The sequence below is a fragment of the Protopterus annectens genome, chromosome 4.part0 (genome assembly GCF_019279795.1).
Source record: "Protopterus annectens isolate FY-2018-M chromosome 4.part0, PAN1.0, whole genome shotgun sequence".
Taxonomy (NCBI): domain Eukaryota; kingdom Metazoa; phylum Chordata; order Ceratodontiformes; family Protopteridae; genus Protopterus; species Protopterus annectens.
The window spans coordinates 884,359,106-884,382,359 of NC_056733.1; the positions used below are offsets into that span (position 1 = coordinate 884,359,106).

Consider the following 23,254-nt stretch of genomic DNA (forward strand, 5'->3'; position numbering starts at 1 on the left):
TACCGAGACTGTAGGGGATGAAGGTTCTGAGTCCAACAATTTTGGACATACCATTGAATTTGTTTCTTGTGGAGACTGGCCAGTGGTATCATGAGAGTAATAAATGCCATCAATCTGACAGTTTTCCTCTGTCCAGTGATATGGGAGGACTCTATTTTGTGTAGGGGATTTGAGTTGGTAATTGGTGGGATGCTGGAAGATTTGGTTGTGTATTCACTTCTCAAGAATTTTGGATAGTGTTGGGAGAATTGTAGCATGTTAGTGTGGAGTTCAGTGGAGTTACCTCCTTTGTGTAGTGATATGACATATGATTTTATTTTCCAGAGTGTGGACACACAAGATCCTGTTATAGATCTGTTGATCGGAATGGGGACTGGGTAGGCAAAAGTCTCTGCACCTATTTTGATATATTTAGCAGGGAGGTTATCAGCTACTGGAATAACAGGTTTGATTTTGTGTGGAAGTTTTATAACGGTATTGGTGGGGATGGGATGTGTAGAACATACAGAAGATGTTTAGTTATATTTGTCGAGTATCAGATATGTTGTTATTCTGTTGCTGTACTTCAGAAGAGACGGCTGCTATAAAGTGTTCGTTAAGTATCAGTTGAATAGTTGGATTCTGAGAGCAAAGGATGTGGTTGTATTTTATCAGCCTATTTGTAGTTCCCTAGAATTCCATTGGTTTATTGTGGTGAGTTTCTTGTAAGTTTGTGTAATGTTGCCTGTACTTTTGTAGGTTAGTTGGGGTTCTATTTTTGTGCTGTATATCCTGGGCCTTAACCCTCTCTCTCATATTTATTCTTTACTAGACATAGTACTTTTTATTTTTATTCTTTTTGTATATGGGCTTTGTATATTTGTGGGGACTTGGCAGTTTATCATGTTAAGGAATCTAGCATTGAAATATCTAATGTTTCAACTAGACAATGACTTTTAAGTAGTTTCCAGTCAGACAGTCTTAAGGTGAGTACAGAAGTGCCGTTTTTAAATTTAGTGAGATTTCTTAGTGTTATACTGAATAAGTGTGGGACATAATGGGGGTGTCTAGTGAGGTGAGTTGGGTGGTGGTCACTTAGGTTGTCTAGAAGGATTCCAGTATGTGTAATGTTTTCTGGGTTAATTTAGAGTATTCAGTCAAGCCTGCTAGCTTTGTGTGAAAGATTTGCCATATTTGGTTCAGAGTTTAATTAGTTGAGTCTTTGCCTGATGGGTGAGGGGGTGGACCAGTCAGTGTTGATGTAACCCAAATGTTATTGTTACTTGTCTTATATTAGTGGCGATTCATGACAGGGGATTTCTGATATGAAGACATTGTTTCTGTTTGAAGGAATGCATAAGATGGTGAAGCAGATGCTTTTGTAGCATTTAGTCTGAGAAAAGTAATTAATATTTCAGTATTATCAAAAGGCGTGTTTGTGTCTTAGTATGTGATAAGCGGTAGATTGTGTCAGTGTAGAATGGCTGCTCCTTTTGCTTGTTTACTTATGTGATAATTTCAGATTATAACCTGCAAGGTTGATTTCTTCATCCTTGATGGTTGGTTTAAGCTGTGTCTGTGAGATGACTAGTATGTGAGGATTTTGCATGTTAATCTGAAATGCTTGCAGATGTTTTAGTGAGGGAACAAGCTCACATTACTTTGAAGACAGAAGAATCTGGTTGGTAGACCAGGAGTGGTAACACTGTCAAGGAGATGGGGAGAAGGTGTGACTGTGTTTTTGTAGCAGGTTGTATCTATGTAGGAAATACCTAGCACGGCATGTGGGTGTAACAGAAACCATGGGTGGGGGAGTAACGCAAGCCATCTCAGCAGATTCCATAGGTATAGAGGAAAGCAATTGGTTCTAACCATGTGAGGATTTTGGGGTTAGATGTTATAGTGTCACCAAATCAGGCATGCACGGTCACTCTGTCCATTGAGTGAGGGTGGGGGAACACCTATTTCAGGAAGCAGCAAGTGGGGTGAGAAGGGTGTCTGGAGACTCACTGTATCACACTACCACAAGAGTTGATATCCTGTACTGGAAGAGGGGAAGGAGACCACCACCAAGAGAGAGAGAACAGCATCACCTAGACCATTGTATTATTGTTTTACATCATTATTAACTCAGTCTAAACAGTGACATAGGTACACATACATCAACAGAAAAGAAAGCAAACCACAGTGACAGTTTTCATGTTGTCACTATGTAAAAGCCAGTGGACATCAAATTGGTCCTCTGCCCCAATAGCCAGATGAGGTTATTGTCACTGTGGCGTAGCTGATGCACATCAAATTTCAGCTGTTGGCTAAGATTATTGTTATTGTGCATTGTAAGCAAGTTTAATATGAAGAACCTAGCTGTATATTAAGCACGTCAGATAAGTATCTACTTTGTGCTAAAAGGTGGCTGTGACATCCCTCCCCCAAAGGAGTAGTCCTTACACTCTTAGGACTGCTTGCTTAATCAGTCACTCTCCACTTACTTCGACCACTAGATTGCACTGTAAACCAGATACTTCCTACCCTTAGTTTCTTGATGTCGGCATTCAGTAACCGAAACAAAACATGTTTACTTTGTGTGTCCAGGCTAATTGTTTAACATCAGCTGTAAATGGATTACTTTCTGCTATAAAGGGTCTCTGAGGTTGGATAAACCCCCACCCCATTGCTCTAGCATTGTAGTACCCATGTACACTTGTGGCACCCAATCCTTACACCCCCCCCCCCAAACAACGTTACTGTTGCCATGGAATCACTCCTGTCTTGTTCCCAACTTTGTATAACTTCATTTCCTTTTCTCCATCCCATACTGCTTCACACTATATCCTTTCCTACTCACAGCACCTCTAAGGAAATCATTAGCAAAACTCCCTTTCCCATTCATCCCATCAATCTGTCATGTAGTACAAACCAATATATATATATATATATATATATATAAATAAATAATAATAAAAAAAAAAGTAAAACATACAACAAACTATTTGAATGTGTATGCAGGGGGGCAAGCCCCCCTGCAACTTAAATATACCAACTCCAAGATCGCACTACAGTGGAGTGAACAGCAAAGTTCCCTTTCCGCACTGTATGGCAATCCCCATTCACTACGTTCAAGATTCTGCATTCTCAAGATTTTGTTCCACGGGATTCAGAATTTCGGGATTGTGGAATTTCGGTATTCCGTAGTGATCCTATATATATATATATATATATATATATATATATATATATATATATATATATATATATAAAATATAATACACGAATACACACACACACACACATATGCATTTCATATGTTTGTGTTCCTAATGATTGTAACCAGTATACGGAAGCGTTTTCAGTTGTTGCACTGTAATTTTTTTTTTCACTTGTTGAAGTTCATTGTACTCAGACTTTCAGTTCTGTCTTTTTTACAATATATTCCTCTTTACCTTTGAAGTCTTCTCACTCTGTTTTTCAGGATATAGCAAGTAGTTGTAAGTTTAAGCTGAGATAGCTTTTAATGCACAGCCTGTCTTCAGCCCACAAATGCGGAATATACTGATACACTGCGCCTTCTGGAAGTCCAGACATGTAACTTCCTATAACCTTTAATCCCTACAGAACAGTATTGGCATTTAATAGACTTTATTGGTTGTACCTTGCTGTATACTGGGGAATTGTTGTGACTGCCGCATCTTGACCTAATATCATAGTTATTTTAATCCTTGCCAAAGGGACTTCTTCCTGTGCCCAGAGACTTTTTTATTTTTTTTTCCAGCTAAGTCTCTCTGTCTTTCTGTGGCGTAACAGGTATCAAGCCCTGCCTATCATCTTTCTCTGAAGAGATACTTGCATGTCTTAACTAAAGTGTCAGTAGCCTAACAGGTAGCATACTCACCTGTGGTGCAGAAGGTTATGGGTTCTGTTCCCACACCAGCTAGTTGGATTGCTGCACTCTTGAGTACCTCTTCCTTTGGATGTGATGTTAAACCAAGGTCTCATCTGAGTTGTGGTAGCTTAGGTGGATGTAAATGATCCTGTAGCACCTATTGAAAAGAGTAAGGGATGTTCCCCAGTGTCCTGGCCAAATATCCCCTAGTAGTATAAATACCACCTTGGTTCTCCCCTGAAAATGTATTATTTTAATTTATTGATATTTGATTACTGGGAAAGTCTGATGAGTTAGGTGCTCATTTTCAGGGGAGACCCAGGAAGAAAAGCTTCAAATTATTCCAAAAACATTTTAAGAACAATAATTTTACAATCTTCAAAAATAATTCAAAGACATCTACAGTTTAAATAATTATGCTAAATTAGACATAATATGAAAACATTGGTTTAGACTAGATGCCGCTCACATGACAATTTAATATTTAGAAAAATTTAAGCCAGTTTATAGAGAAACTAAGGATAAATTAGTATAATACAAACAATTCCAGTATAAAGTACAAGAAAGTCGTGGTTGTGGCATATTTAGAAAGAGAGTCAGAGAAAAGAAATCGATTGACTTAAGGAGGTGGGTGAAGAAGGGGTACTAAGGATGTATGAGGTATGAATAGGTACATGTTCATAGCTAGGAATATAGCTTATCTTGGGTTTGAGCAAGAACAGAGACAGGTTTGGGCTGGGAAGTCTTTCAGAACAGTTTTAAAAGACTGAAGGGAGGGTATTAACCTGACAGATACAGGTAAGGTGTTCCAGGGCTTAGCAACGTGGTATGAGTATAGACCATGCCCAGCAGATTTGATAGGTTTGTGGACAGACAGGAGTTTTTGGTTATTGGATTGTAACAACCGATTGGGAACATAGTTGTGTAGAGTGGTATTTAGTGCTGAACAAGTGGATGGATGCTGGATAATTTTGTAGGGACTAAGAAGCTGTGTATATGTTAGTTGATGGGGTTGTTCTAATCAATTTAGGCTTTTTAGTGCTACACAGTGGTTGTCTCTGAAAGGAGTATTTGCTACAAATTTAGCTTCTTTATTACAGCATTGTTAAAGTTTTGCTTTTTGTGATGCCTAGGGGTTAGTAAGGATAGGAGTTCCATAAAGTAGTGAAAAAGAGGAGGGTAAGTAGTGACAACTGTAGTTTCAGTTGCGCTGGAGAGCAAGTTTGTGGCTTTGTAAAGCATCCCTACCTTTTGGTGATTTTGGTAATATAATTTTGTATGTGCATCAAATTTAAGATTATCCACCATCATTCCTAATAATTTGCTATAGGAAATTACTTCAATGGTTGTAATTATTAGGAGAGAGGATTTTATTTTTTTTTTTCAAGAGGGAGATTTGGGGGGGGGGATAGTTTTTTTTTTTTTTTTTTTTTTTTTTTAAGGGGGGTGTTGAGCATGAGTTGTGAGTTACAAACCCATGTTTCAGTGGCTGTTAAAGCTTTCTGAGTATTTTTTTTGGAGGTGTGCCATGTTGTGAGATGTGCATATGAGTGTGGAATCATCTGCATATTATATTAGGGAGGCTTTGTGACGATGTGTGAAGGGTGTCGGTGAGAATGTTGGAGAGGGGGACCAAGGATAGAGCCTTGTGCTACACCAGTGGTGACTGGGAGATATGGACAGAGGGTGGGGTACTATTTTACTGACTAATACCTATTGGACACGTAGCTTTTGAACCATTGAAGAGTGGGCTGAGATAGACCTAGTGAGGACATTTGAAGTAGAAGTTTGCTGTGACACTGTGTCAAAGGCTTTAGACATGTTTGGAAATAAAGAGACAAGTCTGATGGTATTTCTAGCTTTATTGACATTATCTGTATAGGTTGGAAGAGTAGTGTTAGTACTTTGAGAAGGACAGAAGCTGTGTTGTGTGGGGTATAGGAGTTTTAAATGCAGGAAATAGTTTAGCAATTGTTTTTGAATAACGTATGCAAGTATTTTGGAGAGGGAGATAAGATTGCTATAGGTCTGAAGTTAGTAATGTCTTTTGAATTTCTTCCTTTGTGCAGCAAAATAGTGTGTGATTTTTTTTCCAGAGTGATAGAGTGTGGGATTCCTGAATTGACCTATTTATAAGGATTGAGACAGGATAGGCAGTGCGGTTGGATGATATTTTAAGGTAATCATTTGGGAGGTCATATGCTGAAGGAGAACATGGTTTGAGTTTATAAAAGAGTAGTGGGCACAGGTTTGAAAGTAAAAGTGGATATGGTGATATGTGGCTGTTCAGCAGGGTTGGGATTAGACTGAGGGGAATCGTTGGATAGGCATGCTCAACTGCTAATGAAATAAGAGTTGATCTGTATTGCAGTTTCGAGTGGAGAGCTATTGGGAGAGGGGTTAGGGTTGAATTTTTAGCCAAAATGAAAGATTGCTTTAACAGCTCACCAGAATTTGTTTTTTAATTGTGTTTACCATTGTTCTGAATGTTGTTATAGTATCGTTTTTTGTCTTTACTTATTTCCTTTTTTGTATGGTTGTGGGGCATACTGACGTTTTTGAAATATTGTGGTGTTTTCTTTTTTTTCCATTTGTTCCTTGCTTTTTCTCTGTCTTGCATTAGCATTCTGCTCTTTTTTGGATAGCCAAATTGCACTGTTTGTTTTAAATCTGTTCCTTCTAGGAGGTGTAATGCTATTAAGGAAAGTTGTATTGAATTCATTTACAACATCATGTAAAGGGAGTATTTTTAGGATGTGCCAGTTAATAGTTGGTATGGTAGTAATTTCTAGGTTAAAACTTGTGCAGGTTATGTTCTGTTTTATAAACACGCTGTGTAAGTGGTTGTGTGAGATGTCTGGTTATATAGATTAGGATATGGTCACTGAAAGAGTCTGACATTGTACCAGTGTTGGTAAATTTGTTAAGAGGCTGATACTAGGATCCAGTCTAACAGGGAATATGATGTCTTGCTTTAATTTGTAAGTCTATTAATTGGATGTGTGAAACCTTATAAGTTCATGCTAGGTGTAGGGGAGTTAGCGGGTATGTCCAACTAATTGATATTGACATCATCTAAAAGTATTTTTTTCTTGGGGAATTGTTATAGATATCTAATGTAAGATGTCTTCCAGGGTAGCTGTATTGTCTTCAGGAGGGATATAAAGGACAGTAATATGTAATTTGTTTGTATTTGTGTATTTTCAGGAAAGTAATGAGCTTTGCTGAACTGAATTTGGTATTGGTTTGCTGTAGGGGGAATGTGGCAGTTGTTGAGAAATATTAAAACAATACTACCTTTACTCTTTGTATGGTCATTACAGATGATGTTATACCCGGGAGGCTGTAATGTTGGAGTTATTTATGCTGAGTTTAAGTCACGTTTCAGTTACAGTGAGAATGTTAGGCTTGTGTTGAGTAATCCAGGCATGTTTTTCAGTATTATTTCTTATGCTTCTAACATTTGTGGCGCAAACGTTAGAATACTAGAGTGGTGAACTGATGTTGTGGGGGTTAGAGTAGAGTGTGGAAGAGGATTGTCTTGATTTGGTTCTGATAGGTGGAGCCAGTATTAGGGTGAATGTATATTGGGGCATTATTGATACTTGTTTTTGGACAGTATTTTTCCACTTAATTTTGTTGTGGTTTCGGTTGAAATGGAGTTAATCAGCCTATATTTGGAGTAAAGGTGAGGAGCGTCATTAATTAGATTTGGTGTGATGTGTGGAGAATGTAGGAAAGAGTTTGAGATGTTGAGAGCTACTATAGAGTCATGGTAGGATGAGGAATGGCCCAGTAGGAGGAGAAGAATAGAGGTTAAGCTGAGGAGTAGCACACTTAAGTAAAGGGAGCAGTGTTTTACTGATGGCAGGTAGTGGGGAAATAGGAAACCAAAAGTTGCAGGACTGTAGTATATTTAGTGATGCTAGAGTCTGAACTCTGGTATTTTCAATGAAGAAAGCCAATTGAGTTGCCCTGGTGTCTTCTCGTATGTTTCTGGAATGTAAGAAATAGAGGGGTTTGAAAGGATAGCATATTCAGGCTGTAGCTGTTGGTCCAGATGACATACATGTGGAAGCATGGAGGTGTTTAGGTGAAATGGCAGTGGAGTTTTTAACTAGATTGTTTAATGAAATCTTGGAAAGTGAGAGGATGCCTGAGGAATGGAGAAAAAGTGTTTTGGTACAGATTTTTAAGAATAAGGGTGATGTGCAGAGCTGTAGTAACTACAGAGGGATTAAATTGATCAGTCACAGCACGAAGTTATGAGAAAGAGTAGCGGAAGCTAGGTTAAGAAGGGAGGTGGTGATTAGTGATCAGCAGTATGGTTTCATGCCAGGAAAGAGCACTACAGATGCGATGTTTGCTTTGAGAGTGTTGATGGAGAAGTACAGAGAAGGTCAGAAGGAGTTGCATTGTGTCTTTGTGGACTTAGAGAAAGCATATGACATGGTGCCTAGAGAGGAGTTGTGGTATTGTATGAGGAAGCTGGGAGTGTCAGAGAAGTATGTAAGAGTGGTACAGGATATGTACACAGGTAGTGTGACAGTGGTGAGGTCTGCGGTGGGAGTGATGGATGCGTTTAAGGTGGAGGTGGGATTACATCAAGGATCAGCTCTGAGCCCTTTCTTATTTGCAATGGTGATGGACAGGTTGACAGACGAGATCGGACAGGAGTCCCCGTGGACTATGATGTTTGCAGATGACATTGTGATCTGTAGTGAGAGTAGGGAACAGGTGGAGGAGACACTGGAGAGGTGGAGATATGCTCTAGAGCGAAGAGGAATGAAGGTCAGCAGAACTAAGACAGAATATGTGTGTGAATGAGAGGGAGGATAGAGGAATGGTGTGGATACAGGGAGTAGAGGTGGCGAAGGTGGATGAGTTTAAATACTTGGCATCAACAGTTCAGAGTAATGGTGAGTGTGGAAGAGAGGTGAAGAAGGGAGTACAGGCAGGATGGAGTAGGTTGAGAAGAGTGTCAGGAGTGATTTGTGACATTATGGCAGTGCTGCTGCAGTATCGGGGGCAGATATAGGGATCACCAGCTTTGCACTTTGAAGGAAGTCATTTAATGAATGGAGAGCGAAGTCCCAGACTTGTGTAGTGGGGCTAACTCAGTCAACGAAGGATAAATAAAATAAGTAAGTAAAAATGTACATCATCAGTAAAATTAAAGGTGGTGGGGGCTTTCATTTTTCTCTTTTCATTCAGCACTCCCTACCCTTCCATAATAAACACACTCGGGTGCACTTCAGTTCACTGTCTGTGCAGGATCGTACTGACAGGATTCCACTAACACAAGAGCCTAATTGACCCGTTTCGATCGCCTTCTGCTCCAAATTCTCCAGCCACCTCCATATCCTTAAATTTATACTAAATCCGAAAATATGCAGGGAACCCGGTACTGATCTAAACACTAATCCAAAATAAAACAACCGAACACCAGCAGCCTGACAAACTTTGAACTTTAATAGCAAAACAAAACTTCGAGATAAAAACAGTCACAGTTTAGCGCTTTCATCTTGTATAAAAGATGTCATCAGATGAAAGCGCTAAACCGTGATTGCTTTTATCTCCAAGTTTTTGTTTTGCTATTAGAGTTCCTAGTTTGTTAGGCTGCTGATGTTAGGTTCTTAAATTTATACTGTTTGATTTCCACCCGTAATTCAGCAACAAACCCCCTCAACTTATCGGCTATACCTTAATGGCATCACACTTTGGTGTACGATTACTTACCTAACTGTTCCTCAACTAGTTAAATACCACTGTAACACTTCCATTCTTTTATGTACACATGAATCTTCTAACTGTACCTTAACTAGTTAATTATTACTCTAGCTTGACCTCAGCTTTTGCATACCTTCTTGTACTACTTTAATATCCCCACCTCTTCCCATAATGCTGTGCTTAGAAATAACATTGCTGCCACTTCTGTCTCTGGTGCTACTAACGACAAGCTGCCAGACCCCTTTAATAACCACCAGCACCTGACCAACTAGTCTTCACATGTCCACATTCATCAACACTTCAGATGTTCTCTACATAATCCCCAGAACTATACTCTGTCTCTGCCACTCATGCTGATCTTCTCACTTAGAGGTTTGTAAAATATAAATCCACAGCCCTAAATGTGACCATAGAAATCAAATGTAAACCTAACTGATCCTATCCTCTCCAACTGTCAGGAACTAAATTCCAGCTACATGATAACAGATGCTCAGATCTTGTCTCTGCCTTCCCTGCTTTAAACCAACAAATCACATGCCCTCCCACCCTTACAGTACAAATATCTGATAATATTCTGAATGTGAACCTTACAAGTATATGTAATAAACTACAAGGGCTCTATGTGTGCTTAGTATTTTACTCCCCAGATGTACCACTTACAAAAGAAACATGGTTAAAACCAGAAATTAAAGGCAATGAAATATTACCCCCAGGATTTAACATCCTCAGACTAGACAGGAAAAATAAACATTGAGATGGCATAGCAATAATACGTAAAGATAGTAAAGAATTAAATCTTCATAGCCATGACATCACTGTCTTTGACCAAGCAGACCTCGTTAATCCTAGTACAAACATAACTACAAAAAGACCATATGCATTGTAGCATTATATATACCACCTGGTAAGTATACTAACATAGTCGAGGATATCTTCACTGGTTACCCAAAATCTACACCAAGAAACCATTATAATGAATGAAATAAGTATTGATTGGCAAACCTGCAACTCAGCAATCATCTCTCACACACTTAATTGCTTTGTTTCTTCTATGTAATCCAAAACACTACAGGAACAGAAAAAAAACAAATATGCAATATGTACTGGTTTGGATTCTAACCAACAAAGGCATTAGTGTAAACTCTTCTGGGTACTTATCTGACAGTGTTGGTGACCATCTCCTACGTATGGACTAACAAAAAATAAGCTAGTAATCTGTAACCCTGTATGCAACTTGACTCACATTAACAGAGACCTTTGTTTCCTCCCTTTACGCCTGTAACTGTAATCCACTAAACACATTGCCCTTAGATGATGGTGTCTTTGACCTCAACAACACTTTCCTTAATATGCTAAATGAAATAGCACCAGCTAGGTAAAAAAACATCTACTCCAGTACCTTTCCTGGCCAAAGAAACTAAGCAACTGCTTAGAGATATAAAACCATGAAGCTTTGGCATACAGACAAAATTCAAGATACTTTTCAAACTTTCGACAGCTTGGAATCCTATCCAAAAAACAGATTAAAAGTCACAAAAGGTCATTTGCCAGTGTCTTAAGTGGCATTTTAACAAAAGTGTTTAAAAAATAACAAAAGGTGCTATTATTTAAAGCTCCAACAAAAACTCACAAACGACCTTAAATTATTTTGGTAAACTATAAGTACGTTTTTTTTTTTTTGTTTTGTTTTTTTAACATATCATTGTATCTGTAAATAAATATGGGCAGCCATGGTGGTGCAGTGGTTAGCATTGTCGCCTCACAGCAGGAGGTTCTCCGGTTCAATCCTCGGCTGGGGTGCCTTCTTTGTGGAGTCTGCATGTCCTCCCTGTGGTCGTTTGAGTTTCCTCCAGGTGCTCCGGTTTTCTCCCACATCCCAAAGGCATGCTGTAGGTGGATTGGACACTCTAATTGGCCCTAGGCATGAGTGCGTGCATGCGTGTGTACCTTCCGTCGAAGTTTGTGCGCCGGGCTGGCAACTCAACACCATAAAACTCCACTGCCAATCATGAGCGGACAGATGATCTGCTGTGGCGACCCCTAACTGGGAAAAGCCGAAAGAAGAAGAAGATTGTATCTGTAAATATGTTTTGTTCTTTTTTTATGTGATACTGTTCACCCAGGCTTTGCATTACCCTGGTAAACAAATATAAATAAATAAATTGACCGAATTAGAGACGTTTTTGATAGTTAATCTACCACTCCCACCTGCATAACCAATAACTTTAAAGATAACATCCCAATCTAATTTGATTTGTACTTTGCAAACACTACTTTTTCTTCAATCAAAGAAAACACCCACACCTCCTACTAAGCAACAGTAAAGCAGAGAGTTTCACTTTTCAACCTGTACAAACTTCCACTATTAAAAAAATAAATAAATAATCTAAAACCAACAACCTTAGCTGCTGATTACGTGCCAGCTGAATATCTAAAACATATTTCTAGTCTGTTCAGTAACAGAAAACTATGTCCAAGTCATTTGGAGAATGTTATACATTATTCTGTTGAGCAAAGACGGCACCGCTACTGACTTCTAAAATTGCAGACCCATTGCAGTCTTATCACTATCAAAAATCTTGGAATGATTTGTCCCAACGTAACTACCTTACTAACAAAAATCTCTTATCTGAAACACAACATAACTTCCATTCCAGTCATAGCACAACCACTTCCCTCCTTTGCTTCGTCATTACCATAAATAAAAATAGAAACAAAGATAAATTTGTCTCATCCCTCTTCATTAATTTCTCAAATGCTTTGATATAGTCGAACATCAAAATCTCCTTCTTGAACTCTTGATACTTGGACTGAGATAGTCTTCTTTGTTCTGGTGACAAATGCCACCAAAAACTTTCACTATTTCTTCAGGTCACAGTTTGAGGTCCACAAGGATCAAAACTGGGCCCTTTTTAATATTTTTACTAACAGTCTTCATACTGCAAGCAAAATTGCCAGAGCTACGCAATACACAGATGGTTCTACACTTGTCTGCCTTCTGTAATTCTCTAAAATCTTCAAAACATCACCTATCTCCCTTTAGAATCATGGCTGTGTAATTCCCACTTATTCTTAAACCCAAATAAAACAAAGTTAATGTTCTTTACCAATAAAAAACCTTCCACATGTACTTAACCAGCAACGCTAAAATTGAAGTGAATACTGGAAAGCCTAATAAACAACCTGTTAAAATTCAACCAGCACTTTCATCAAGCCATCAAAAAACACTTATGAAACTTGACTCTCTCTACAGAGTTAAGCAGTATCTCACAGGTAATGCCAAAAAACTTCAGTGCTAGGTCATATCCCGGTCATATCCACTTGCATCTCTTCAGAATGCATCTCATATTCTTACTAATCTTAACAAAACTAAACCTTGAAATTAGAAACGTCCTAACAAAGCAGCTAAATTTGATGCAAACTCCCCATATACAACCTATCATTGCACTGCCTTAAGAAAGCTAAACTGGTTAGAATTACCAATTTGCTTACCCTATTCCCAGTTAGTCACGGCACACAATCCTATCTCTGTGCCACAAAATGCCCTGCACTCGAAAATATACTGCAGTACTACTCCTGTGCTAGAGACCTGTGCTGTAACAATAAACCCTTCCTGCTTACCACTATGTCCATCAACAAGGTGGGTTCATAGGTAAGTATTAGGCTAGCTGCTCTTGTGGGCCATTTTAAACCTAGCCAGTTTCCCTAATTTCCTTCAAAGGTGAGAATCAAAGTCTGTACCTTGTGTCTGTGAGGTAGACACTTTAGCCATTATGCCAACCCCCAAGGGAGCTTCTTGTACTCTAACTACATCTCAAAATTGTGAAATTGTCCCTTTCCCACTCAAACTGACAGGCAGGATAAGTTTCAAATCCAGCTTAAGCAACACTTAAACAGTACCTGGCTTTGTGCATGAGCTAACCTAGATAATTATCACAACTGAATAGCAACTTCTCTCACAACATTCTTGAAAGACCATTTTATGAAGATAGTATTTATTTATTGACATTTGGTAACCGGGAAAGTCCACTGGGTCAGAAACCCATTTTTGGTGGAGGACCAGGGAGAAAAGCTCCAAGAAAGGTTACAAAAAAAAATTACATAATGTAAACAGTTATATACAGAGCATAAGGAACAACATTTGCATTTACAATTTCACATCATTCCTCAATTCAGAAAAGCATCATACATATGATTAAGTATTTACAGAGTTTAAGGTATTTACAGTTTGGAAACTATAATCATATGCAGGCATATGTAAACTCGTTTCACATCTTCTGACACTATTTTTCTATAAAGCTGCTGCGAAAGCAGATGTTGATCGTGTTTCACTGTTGCAGTCCTAACCAATGGGTTATCCGGCTCCCGGTAGCCCTCAGTCGGCCAGAATACCAAAGGTAAGTAAAAGTGATGTCGGCTGTCGTCGGTTGTAAAGGATGTCAGGGCGTCTGATACAAAAGGAGGCAGCCGACGTCACTTCCTCAGTCTTCCTTGTCGCAGAGCCCGAAGAAGAAGCATTTTTTGCACGAGTGCCGGTTGGCAGTTTACCTTTTTTGTTTCTGACTACAAAGTTGAAGTCAACTACAGCTAAGTACCCCATTGGAAATCCTCTTTACTTGCCTTTAATGAATGTCAGAAAAGGTTAATAATTGTCTTACCTGTGGAAAGCAGATTCCCCATAGAGATTTTCATTCCTATTGTATTATTTGTTTAGGCCTTGACCACGATGTTCCTAATTGTGATCTTTGTGCTTCCTTTAATCCGTGTACTATTCGTCGTTGGGCTAATCTTTTAGCTAAGCATTTTGAAGTTTGGCCTAAGTTTGTCAGTATGGCGTCCGCTGGTCTTCAGGCTTTGGATATCCCCAAGAAGTGTAAAGATAAGGACCGCGACAGGCTTCCGAAGGTCAAGTCCTTGGATGATGTTAGGTTGGTTGTCAGTCATGCGGTAGCCAGTGAGGTGCCTTTGCAGCCCGCAGATTTTCCACCACAGGCCTCGGTTGAGACCATTTCAGAGACCCCCAGGCCTCTGGCGTCCATTTTGCCTTCTGACCTTCTGCCTGTTGCCTCTTCAGCTGGATCCAGAGCCGCAAAGTTGACTCCGGTGTCCGAGACTTCCGTTCTTCATTCAGACAGCAAGCTCATACTGACGACTTTGGCTGCAACTTCGGCGGTTGCCAGGCCTCCCGAGTCCTTTAGACTTGCAGGTAAATCTTCCAGTCGTAAGCCTGTGAAGAAGCAGGCTCCAGTTTTCTCTCGTTCCCCTCATTCTCAGATGGTTCAAATGGCTGACCTTTTGACTCTTATTAGGGGTTCACAGTCTCCTCCTTCAAAAAGAGTTAGGGATGTCTCTCCTGAGGCTATGTCCTTTTCAGAGTCTGATACTTCTAGCATTTCTGTTTATGAAGAAGAAGTTTCTCAGGCTTTCTCTCCTTTTGAGGATTCAGACGCAGAGGAGTCCATCCCTTCTGCTTCTCCTCCAGAAGATTTCTCTTTTGCTGATACTTTAAATACTCTCAGGGAACATTTTAAATGGGAAAGTCAGGATTTATCCCCGTTCTAAGAAAAGGATTAGGGAGTTTTTGGATTTGCCTCAGCATAAGCCTTTGGCTATTCCACCTGTGCTGGAAGTGCTTGATGATGTTTTTCTGGAAAATTCCTCGACTCCAAATTCGGTTCCTCCTGCTCTCAGGAAACCTGACAGGTACTATAGCATCCCTGATTCTCATTTGTTTCTTTTCAGGAATCCGTTGGCTGATCCAGAGGTTATTTCTCAAGGGCCTAAAAGAGTTAAGGCCACTGTTACTAAAAATCCTGTTCCTTCTGACAGGGAATCTAGGAACCTAGATAGGTGGGGTAAAAATTTTATACCTCTGCCACTCTTGCTATTAGGTCTACTGTCTTTTTCATATGCTGAAGTATCAGCAGCACACCTTGGAGGCTATTAAGTCTAGGATAGCAGGTGTGCCTCAGTTAGCAGAGAGTAAGGATATGTAGGATTTTCTGAATTCTGCCAGTCTTGTCAATAAACATTCATTACATTGTAGTTTTGACATTCTAGAAGCCTCCTGTAGGGCTACAGCTACTGATTCTGTTATTAGAAGGCACACTTGGCTCAGGGAGTAGCCCCTACCAGAACCTGTTAAGGCTAAGCTTTTAGATGTACCTTTGCATAAGGACAGTCTTTTTAGCAGCAAAGCAGAGGAAGTGCTCAAGAAGATGGAAGACAAGGCCAAGTCTATGCAGACAGTTAAAGACTTTCTGCAAGTTCAGCCTCCTCGCTTTAGCAGGAATTACCCTTCTAAGAGTTGGACGTTCCCTGATACCAGCAGACAGAGCCGTTCTAGAACTAGAGGTTACAAATCTTCTAGGTGGCAGGTGGCTACCCCTCAAAGGTCTAAGCGTTGGCAAGCTTCCTCTTCCAAGGTGGGAAGTTCTAAGCCTGCATCTCAATCTAAACATTCTCAATGACTCTGTCCAACTTCTGCCTGTTCTTGCCTGCCCAGAGAGTCCTTTAGGGAGAAGGTTGGCCCTTTTTACAAATGTTTGGGCCACCATCACGGATGACAAATGGGTACTCAGAACTGTATCCCTAGGGCACAAGTTTTCTTTCCACACCTTTCCAGTACCCAAAGGATTCCCGGACGCTCCTCCAAACCAAAGGGCAGAAGTAGAAACGCAGATTTTGTCTCTGTTACATCTGGGAGCAATAGAATCAGTTCCTGCTCAGCAGGTGAGCCAGGGTTTCTATTCCAGACTTTTCTTAGTTCCAAAAAAGAAGGCGCCTGGCGTCCTATCCTAGCTCTATCCATCCTGAACTCTTTCTTGATAATTCCAAAGTTCACAATGCTCACTCTGCATCAGTTACTGCCAATGTTAGAAAATGATTCCTGGCTGGTAACATTGGATCTCAAAGAAGCTTATCTGCACATCCCTATAGGAAAGTTGCAGGCAATACCTTTGTTTCGGGGTGGGCAAGCAACATGATCAATTCTCTGCCCATTGGCTTATCTACTGCTGCCAGAGTTTTCGCAAAGTGCTTGGCTCCAGTCATTGCTTTTTGCAGGCAAAAGATAATTCAGATTTATCCATACTTGGATGACTGTCTTATTCAAGCAAATTCTCAGGAACAGCTGTTAAAGGATCTAGAATTTGTAAAGACTCTTCTCTCTTCTCTGGGTTACAGTCTCAATGTGGAAAAATCAAAAATGGTACCATCCAAAGAGAGAACATTCCTGGGAGCGAGTCTGAACACAGCCACCCAGATGGTACATCTCACCCAGGAGAAGCAGACAACTCTTTCAGTTTACTTCATTGACTTGCCAAGCCTGTCCCAGCTCCCTGCAAGGAAATACCTGCAAGCTCTGGGATTCAGGGCCTCTTGCATTCTCATGATTCCGTATGCAAAACTGCATATGAGGAAATTGCAGTGGTACCTCAAGAACACTTGGTGTCAACACGCACAAGACCTGGATGTGATAATTCCTCTGCTTCCATGTCTGTGGACAGAGTTTCTATGGTGAGCAACAGCCTGTCTAGAGAACAAAGGCATGCCTTTTTGCCCACCCCTGGCCACTCAAGTTCTTACCACAGACGCATCGGACTATGCCTGGGGAGCTCACCTTGATGGCACATGCATACAGGGAAGTTGGAATGCCCAGCAGATGCATCTGCACATAAATTTAAAGGAGTTGAATGCAGTCCAGCAGGCATTACTAGCTTTCAAGCACCTTCTTGTCAGGACAGACAACACCACAGTCATGTGGTACATCAACAAGCAGGGAGGGACTCATTCTTACCTCCTGTGCAGACAGAGCATGAGTCATTGGTCCATAGCAGCATCCCTGGGCCTGCATCTCCTAGCTCAGTTTCAGACCAGTTGAGCAGACAGACCCTGGATCCTCACAAGTGGCAGCTGAACAGAGCAGTTTTTTACAGTATCATTCAGCATTGGGGCACTCCTCAAGTGGATCTTTTCTCCTCTCCAGACAACCATCTTCTACCTCTTTTTTTGCACCAGACAGCATCACAGCAGAGCCTGGAAAGTGGATGCTCTGTCCTTCCCGTGGACACTGCTGTCAGTTTATGCCTTCCCTCCTCTTCCTCTTCTTCCCAGAGTATTATTGAAGATCAGGGATGAACGACCAAGGACTATTCTCATAGCTCCGGATTGGTCCAGGCAGCATTGGTATCCACTGCTTCACAGTCTCTCCCAATTTCCTCCTTGGCATCTTCCTCTGAAGCCAGATCTTTCGGTTCAGGAAGGGGGAAACATTCTACATCCTCATCTTCAGTCTCTCCATTTGGCAGCTTGGCTCATTGTATGACTACATCCCTTACTTCTTTCCTTTCCCAGCAGGTGGTTGACATGCTGAGGGAGGTCAGGAGGCCTAGCACTAGGAAGTCTTATGCTGGCAAATGGGAAAGATTCTCTCTCTGGATGCAGACTGGAGGGGAATCTTCTTCTCAGCCTACCCTTCCTCTGATCCTGGAATATCTGGCTGATTTGCTTCAGGGTGGTCTTTCTTTTTTCTCTATCAAGATCCATGCTTCAGCCATTTCTGCTCATCGTTCTTTTGAACAACCCATTTTCTCTCATCCTCTGATGAAAATGTTTCTCAGAGGTGCTTGCAACTTAAAACCTCCCAGAAGGGTGCCTACTCCAGCCTGGGATCTTAATTTTGTTCTGGAGAAACTCACTCTTCCTCCTTTTGAGCCAGCTGCCTCTGTAGATTTAAAGTTTCTCTACTGGAAGACTGCCTTCCTCTTGTCTATAACTTCAGCAAGGAGGGTTTTGGAGCTGCATGCTTTAATGGCTGTGGAGCCTTTTCTTATTTTCCATGCAGATAGGGTCTCTCTGAGAACCAATCCCTCCTTTATGCCTAAGGTGGTTTCTAGCCTGACTCTTAATCAGTCCATACACCTTTTTAACTTCTTTCCTAATCCTCGAAATAGAGGTGAAAGGATCCTACATTCTCTTGATGTGCATAGACAACCCAGGTGTTACCTGGATCCAAAGACCTTCGGAAATCAGCACAGCTATTGGTGAGCTTTGCCCCTGGAGCCCAGTGCAAGGCTATTTCTAAGCAAACCATTTCTAAATAGATTGCTTATTGTATTACTTTTTGTTATTCTTTTCATGGCGAGGTTCCTCCTCAAGGAGTTAGGACCCACTCAACTACTTCTGCAGCCTTTTTAAGGGGTGTCCCTGCTAAAGACATTTTGGAAGCTGCCACATGGTCTTCTGTTCACACTTTCACAAAGCATTATAATTTGCCTTTGTTTTCTAGAGCCAGGGCAGGGTTTGCCACTGCTGTTCTGCAGGGCATTATCTCCAGTCCTTGATTCTGTTGGTTCCTCCTCCCTTTTCTCTGGGCTTTGTTAATCAACCCATTGGTTTGGACTGCAACAGTGAAACACTATAAACATAGTATAGTTGTGTCACTTACCATAACTATAGATGTTCGAGTGTATTCGCTGTTGCAGTCCTGCTTCCCCTCCCTCCTTCCCCCTTTTCTCTTTTCCTAAGGTACAGGCTAATTTTGGTTTAAGCCTTATTTTCTGGGGGCTTCTGACAGTTATGGCAAGAAAGACTGAGGAAGTGACATTGTCTGCCTTCTTTTGTATCGAGCGCCCTGATGTCCTTTACAACCGATGACAGCCGACGTCATTTTTACTTACCTTTGGTATTCTGGCCTATCGAGGGCTACCGGGAGCCGGATAACCCATTGGTTAGGACTGCAACAGTGAATACACTCCAACATCTACATTTATGGTAAGTGTACACAACTGTACTAAATAGGTGGCATGTAGAAACATAGGATTTAGAGGTGTAGAAAAAAAGCAAATGGAAAAAAAAGAAATATGGACAACAAGCCAAGGTATGTGAGTTAAAAGACATTATCTGATGTAGAGTATTATTGGAGACAGTGATCTATTTAAGGAGGTTTATGCGAGTTGTTTCAGGAGCATGTTTGATTGTTGAGGTAATGGGGTTTTACTGCAGTTTTGAAAGCTTTTAAGGTGTCTATGTGAGTAATAGATTAAGGCAGGGAGTTCCATGCTTTGGCGATAATGAAGGGGTAAAGGCTTATTATTATCATTTCTGTCACTCTGCTGTACTCCCTTGTCACCATTTACTTTATGTAGCCTTCCTTCACCATCCAACTCGTTCTTTCTCCTACTTTTACACTTATGTATGTTTTCAGTTTGACTAACTGCTCTGAGGTTTACTCCTCCATGTTACCATGATTTACTCCTCCTTACTCTGTAACTATTTCTCTTTTGATAAATAGTTTTATTTCCTAAGAACAGATTGCTTTTTGTCTGCTCTGGTGGCATAGAGGAATAAAGGCGTGACCGTGACCCAGCAGCTTGGGCCAGTAATGAAGCGGCTGGGGCGGATGGGCATGCCCGTCTTGGCTGGAAGGGCACTCATTAATGATGCTCCATAAGGAGAGGTGTGTTCCATAGATGGGAGTTTCCATTGCATTGATTGACGAGTGAGGGGGGTGGAGGAAGGGAAATGAGTAGGGCATATAAAAGGATTGAAACAAAGGCACTTGAGGCCCTGGGATGCCTTTAGGTTCCATGACAAGTCCCAGTAATTCCGTGGTAGGGCACAAGCTGGTATATTGGACATGGATGTTGGGCCGCTAAGAATTATGTGCAAGACTTTTGCATGTAAACGATATTCATACTTGTCAGTTACCATATCTGTATGGGTTACTGCAGTTCAGCCACAGAAAGTGAATTAATATTATGTCAAACAGTTCTAAAATCTATGCTACAATTTTATGTAGAGATATCTGGGATAGCTGTACTATCATGCACATCATAACCTGTTTTAACAATATGTTAATCAAGTTTGTTTCTAAGCTTCAGATTTAGTAAATATTAATTTTATGTGAAACATTTCTGTATTTTACGCTATAAACGTATGTAAAGGTATTGATTCTGCAGAGCCTTTCTTCCTGGGCCTCTGATGAAAATGGACCTTCCCTGATCAATAATAAATAAATAAATAATGTGGTATGCATGTATGTTTTTTTTAACAATTAACATATAGTGCATCATTAACAATTATCATATAGTCCATCATTACATAAGTTGCTTAATTCCTGCCTTTCCTGAAGTCTCACATTATCCTGCAAGGATTTTCTCACATAATGAATTTATTTCTAACTAATGTGTTTTGTTTCCTCTTTCTAAAGTCCCGTCTCCAGTTATGTCCTTTATTGTATTCGATAGTTGAATTACACTTGGCTTAGATGTGATTTCCATTTTCTAATAATTGCTTTTTGGCAGTCAACAGCATTAAACTTACTAAAGCCTTCCTTTGTGTGGACAATTCAGATACTTTGTCTCAGATTAAAAGAATCATTTCCTTGGTTAAAATCATTTGCTCCCCCAAGATTTCTGACAAGGTACTCTGTAGGGAAATTATTTAAAATGATAAGGAATTGTCTGACATCACACATATTTGTCATGTTGGTACTAATTACCTTTCCACTGTCCTTCCTTTTTTGAATACCCACGCCTTTCCGCATCTAGTGTTGGAATTCCTTATAAATCACGCAGGTTCAGTTGTATGCGTGTGTGTATTTATATGCATATGTGTGTCTGTCTGTCAGTCAGTGCACAGAGCCACATGCTTTGTTTTAATTTGGGATATTGGATACAGAGAAGTCTAGTGACTGTAGACACTACTTTAACTCACTACACATCATATGCTGTGTTTTTGGGGGTCTGTGACAGTAATGGATTTGTAGTAACACTTTTAGTTTTTGCAGATATCTGTATCAAAAGATGGTTGTAATCTAATGTTTGTCTATCCTTTTTTTGCTGTGCCTTTTATCTGGATGTTGAAATAGCTGCTGTGTTTTATTTTTGGTGATAATTTGTTTTCTTACTTTTTCAGTAAAATTAGACGAATCTGTAGAGCCCAACATTATTGAGGAACTAAAGACATTGGCTATGCAGGTTGCTGAACTAGACAGTTCAAAGCCAGTTACCGATTCTCAAAGCCAGCCATCATCTGGGCTTTCTGCTAAAACCCAGGCAAATTCGTCCCACTGTGAAGTGAAGAAACGGACAGAATCAGTAGGTGACATACCTGAATTTCCATCTAGCTTTCCTGTGGACAGGAAGGAACAGCACAAACTGTTGACGGACTGGTGCATTGTTGCTCTACGTTTGTGCCTGAATCGCTTCCCACAGCACTACAAAAGCCTGTACAGACTTGCATACCTTTACACCTACAGCAAGACCCACAAAGTAAGTTCAAACAATACACATTTGTGTAAAATGAATCTTGACATAGCTTTTATTAAGCAAGTCTATTTTAATACTCTGTGTATGCTGATAGTGTAGTGTGTCCTTTGGCGTTCAGCATGGCATTTTTACCCATCTCCGCGCATGTGATGCTATTTATTACTCTAACATTTAGCAGGGAGACATCTTGGTGATTATTCACATGCTGACATTTTCCTTGGACAGTCTCTGCCTTTTGCACATCTCCGCGCACATGATGCTATTTATTAGCAGGGAGACATCTTGGTTATTATTCACATGCTGACATTTTCCTTGGGCACACACTGCCTTTTGCACATCTCCACGCACATGATGCTATTTATTAGCAGGGAGACATCTTGGTTCGTATTCACATGCTGACATTTTCCTTGGACACTCTCTGCCTTTTGCACTTCTTCACGCACATGATGCTATTTATTAGCAGGGAGACATCTTGGTTCGTATTCACATGCTGACATTTTCCTTGGACACTCTCTGCCTTTTGCACATCTCAGCGCACGTGATGCTATTTATTAGCAGTCAGGCATCTTATTTATTATTCACATGCTGACATTTTCCTTGGACACACTCTGCCTTTTGCACATCTCCGCACACGTGATGCTATTTGTTAGCAGTCAGACATCTTGGTTATTATTCACATGCTGACATTTTCCTTGGACAGTCTCTGCCTTTTGCACATCTCTGCACGTGATGCTATTTATTAGCAGGGAGACATCTTGGTTATTATTCACATGCTGACATTTTCCTTGGACACACTCTGCCTTTTGCACATCTCCGCACACGTGATGCTATTTGTTAGCAGTCAGACATCTTGGTTATTATTCACATGCTGACATTTTCCTTGGAGACACTCTGCCTTTTGCACATCTCCGCGCACATGATGCTATTTATTAGCAGTCAGACATCTTGGTTATTATTCACATGCTGACATTTTCCTTGGACACTCTCTGCCTTTTGCACATCTCAGCGCACGTGATGCTATTTATTAGCAGTCAGACATCTTGGTTATTATTCACATGCTGACATTTTCCTTGGACACTCTCTGCCTTTTGCACATCTCCGCGCACGTGATGCTATTTATTAGCCGTCAGACATCTTGATTCTTATTCACATGCTGACATTTTCCTTGGACACACGCTGTCTTTTGCACATCTCCGCGCACATGATGCTAGTTATTAGCAGTCAGACATCTTGGTTCGTATTCACATGCTGACATTTTCCTTGGACACTCTCTGCCTTTTGCACATCTCCGCGCACATGATGCTATTTTTTAGCAGGGAGACATCTTGGTTATTATTCACATGCTGACATTTTCCTTGGGCACACACTGCCTTTTGCACATCTCCACGCCATG

General features: G+C 40.5%; 1 protein-coding gene across 4 annotated transcripts in view; it reads left to right on the plus strand.

Moving 5' to 3' along the window:
- Positions 1 to 23,254, plus strand: part of CABIN1 (calcineurin binding protein 1) — a 4,301,447-nt gene that overhangs the window by 2,710,984 nt on the left and 1,567,209 nt on the right. For all 4 annotated transcript variants that reach the window (XM_044068841.1, XM_044068840.1, XM_044068839.1 and 1 more), the window contains one exon: positions 21,509 to 21,864. In XM_044068841.1, the coding sequence (XP_043924776.1) occupies positions 21,509 to 21,864 (356 nt within the window). The remainder of the gene's footprint in view (positions 1 to 21,508; positions 21,865 to 23,254) is intronic.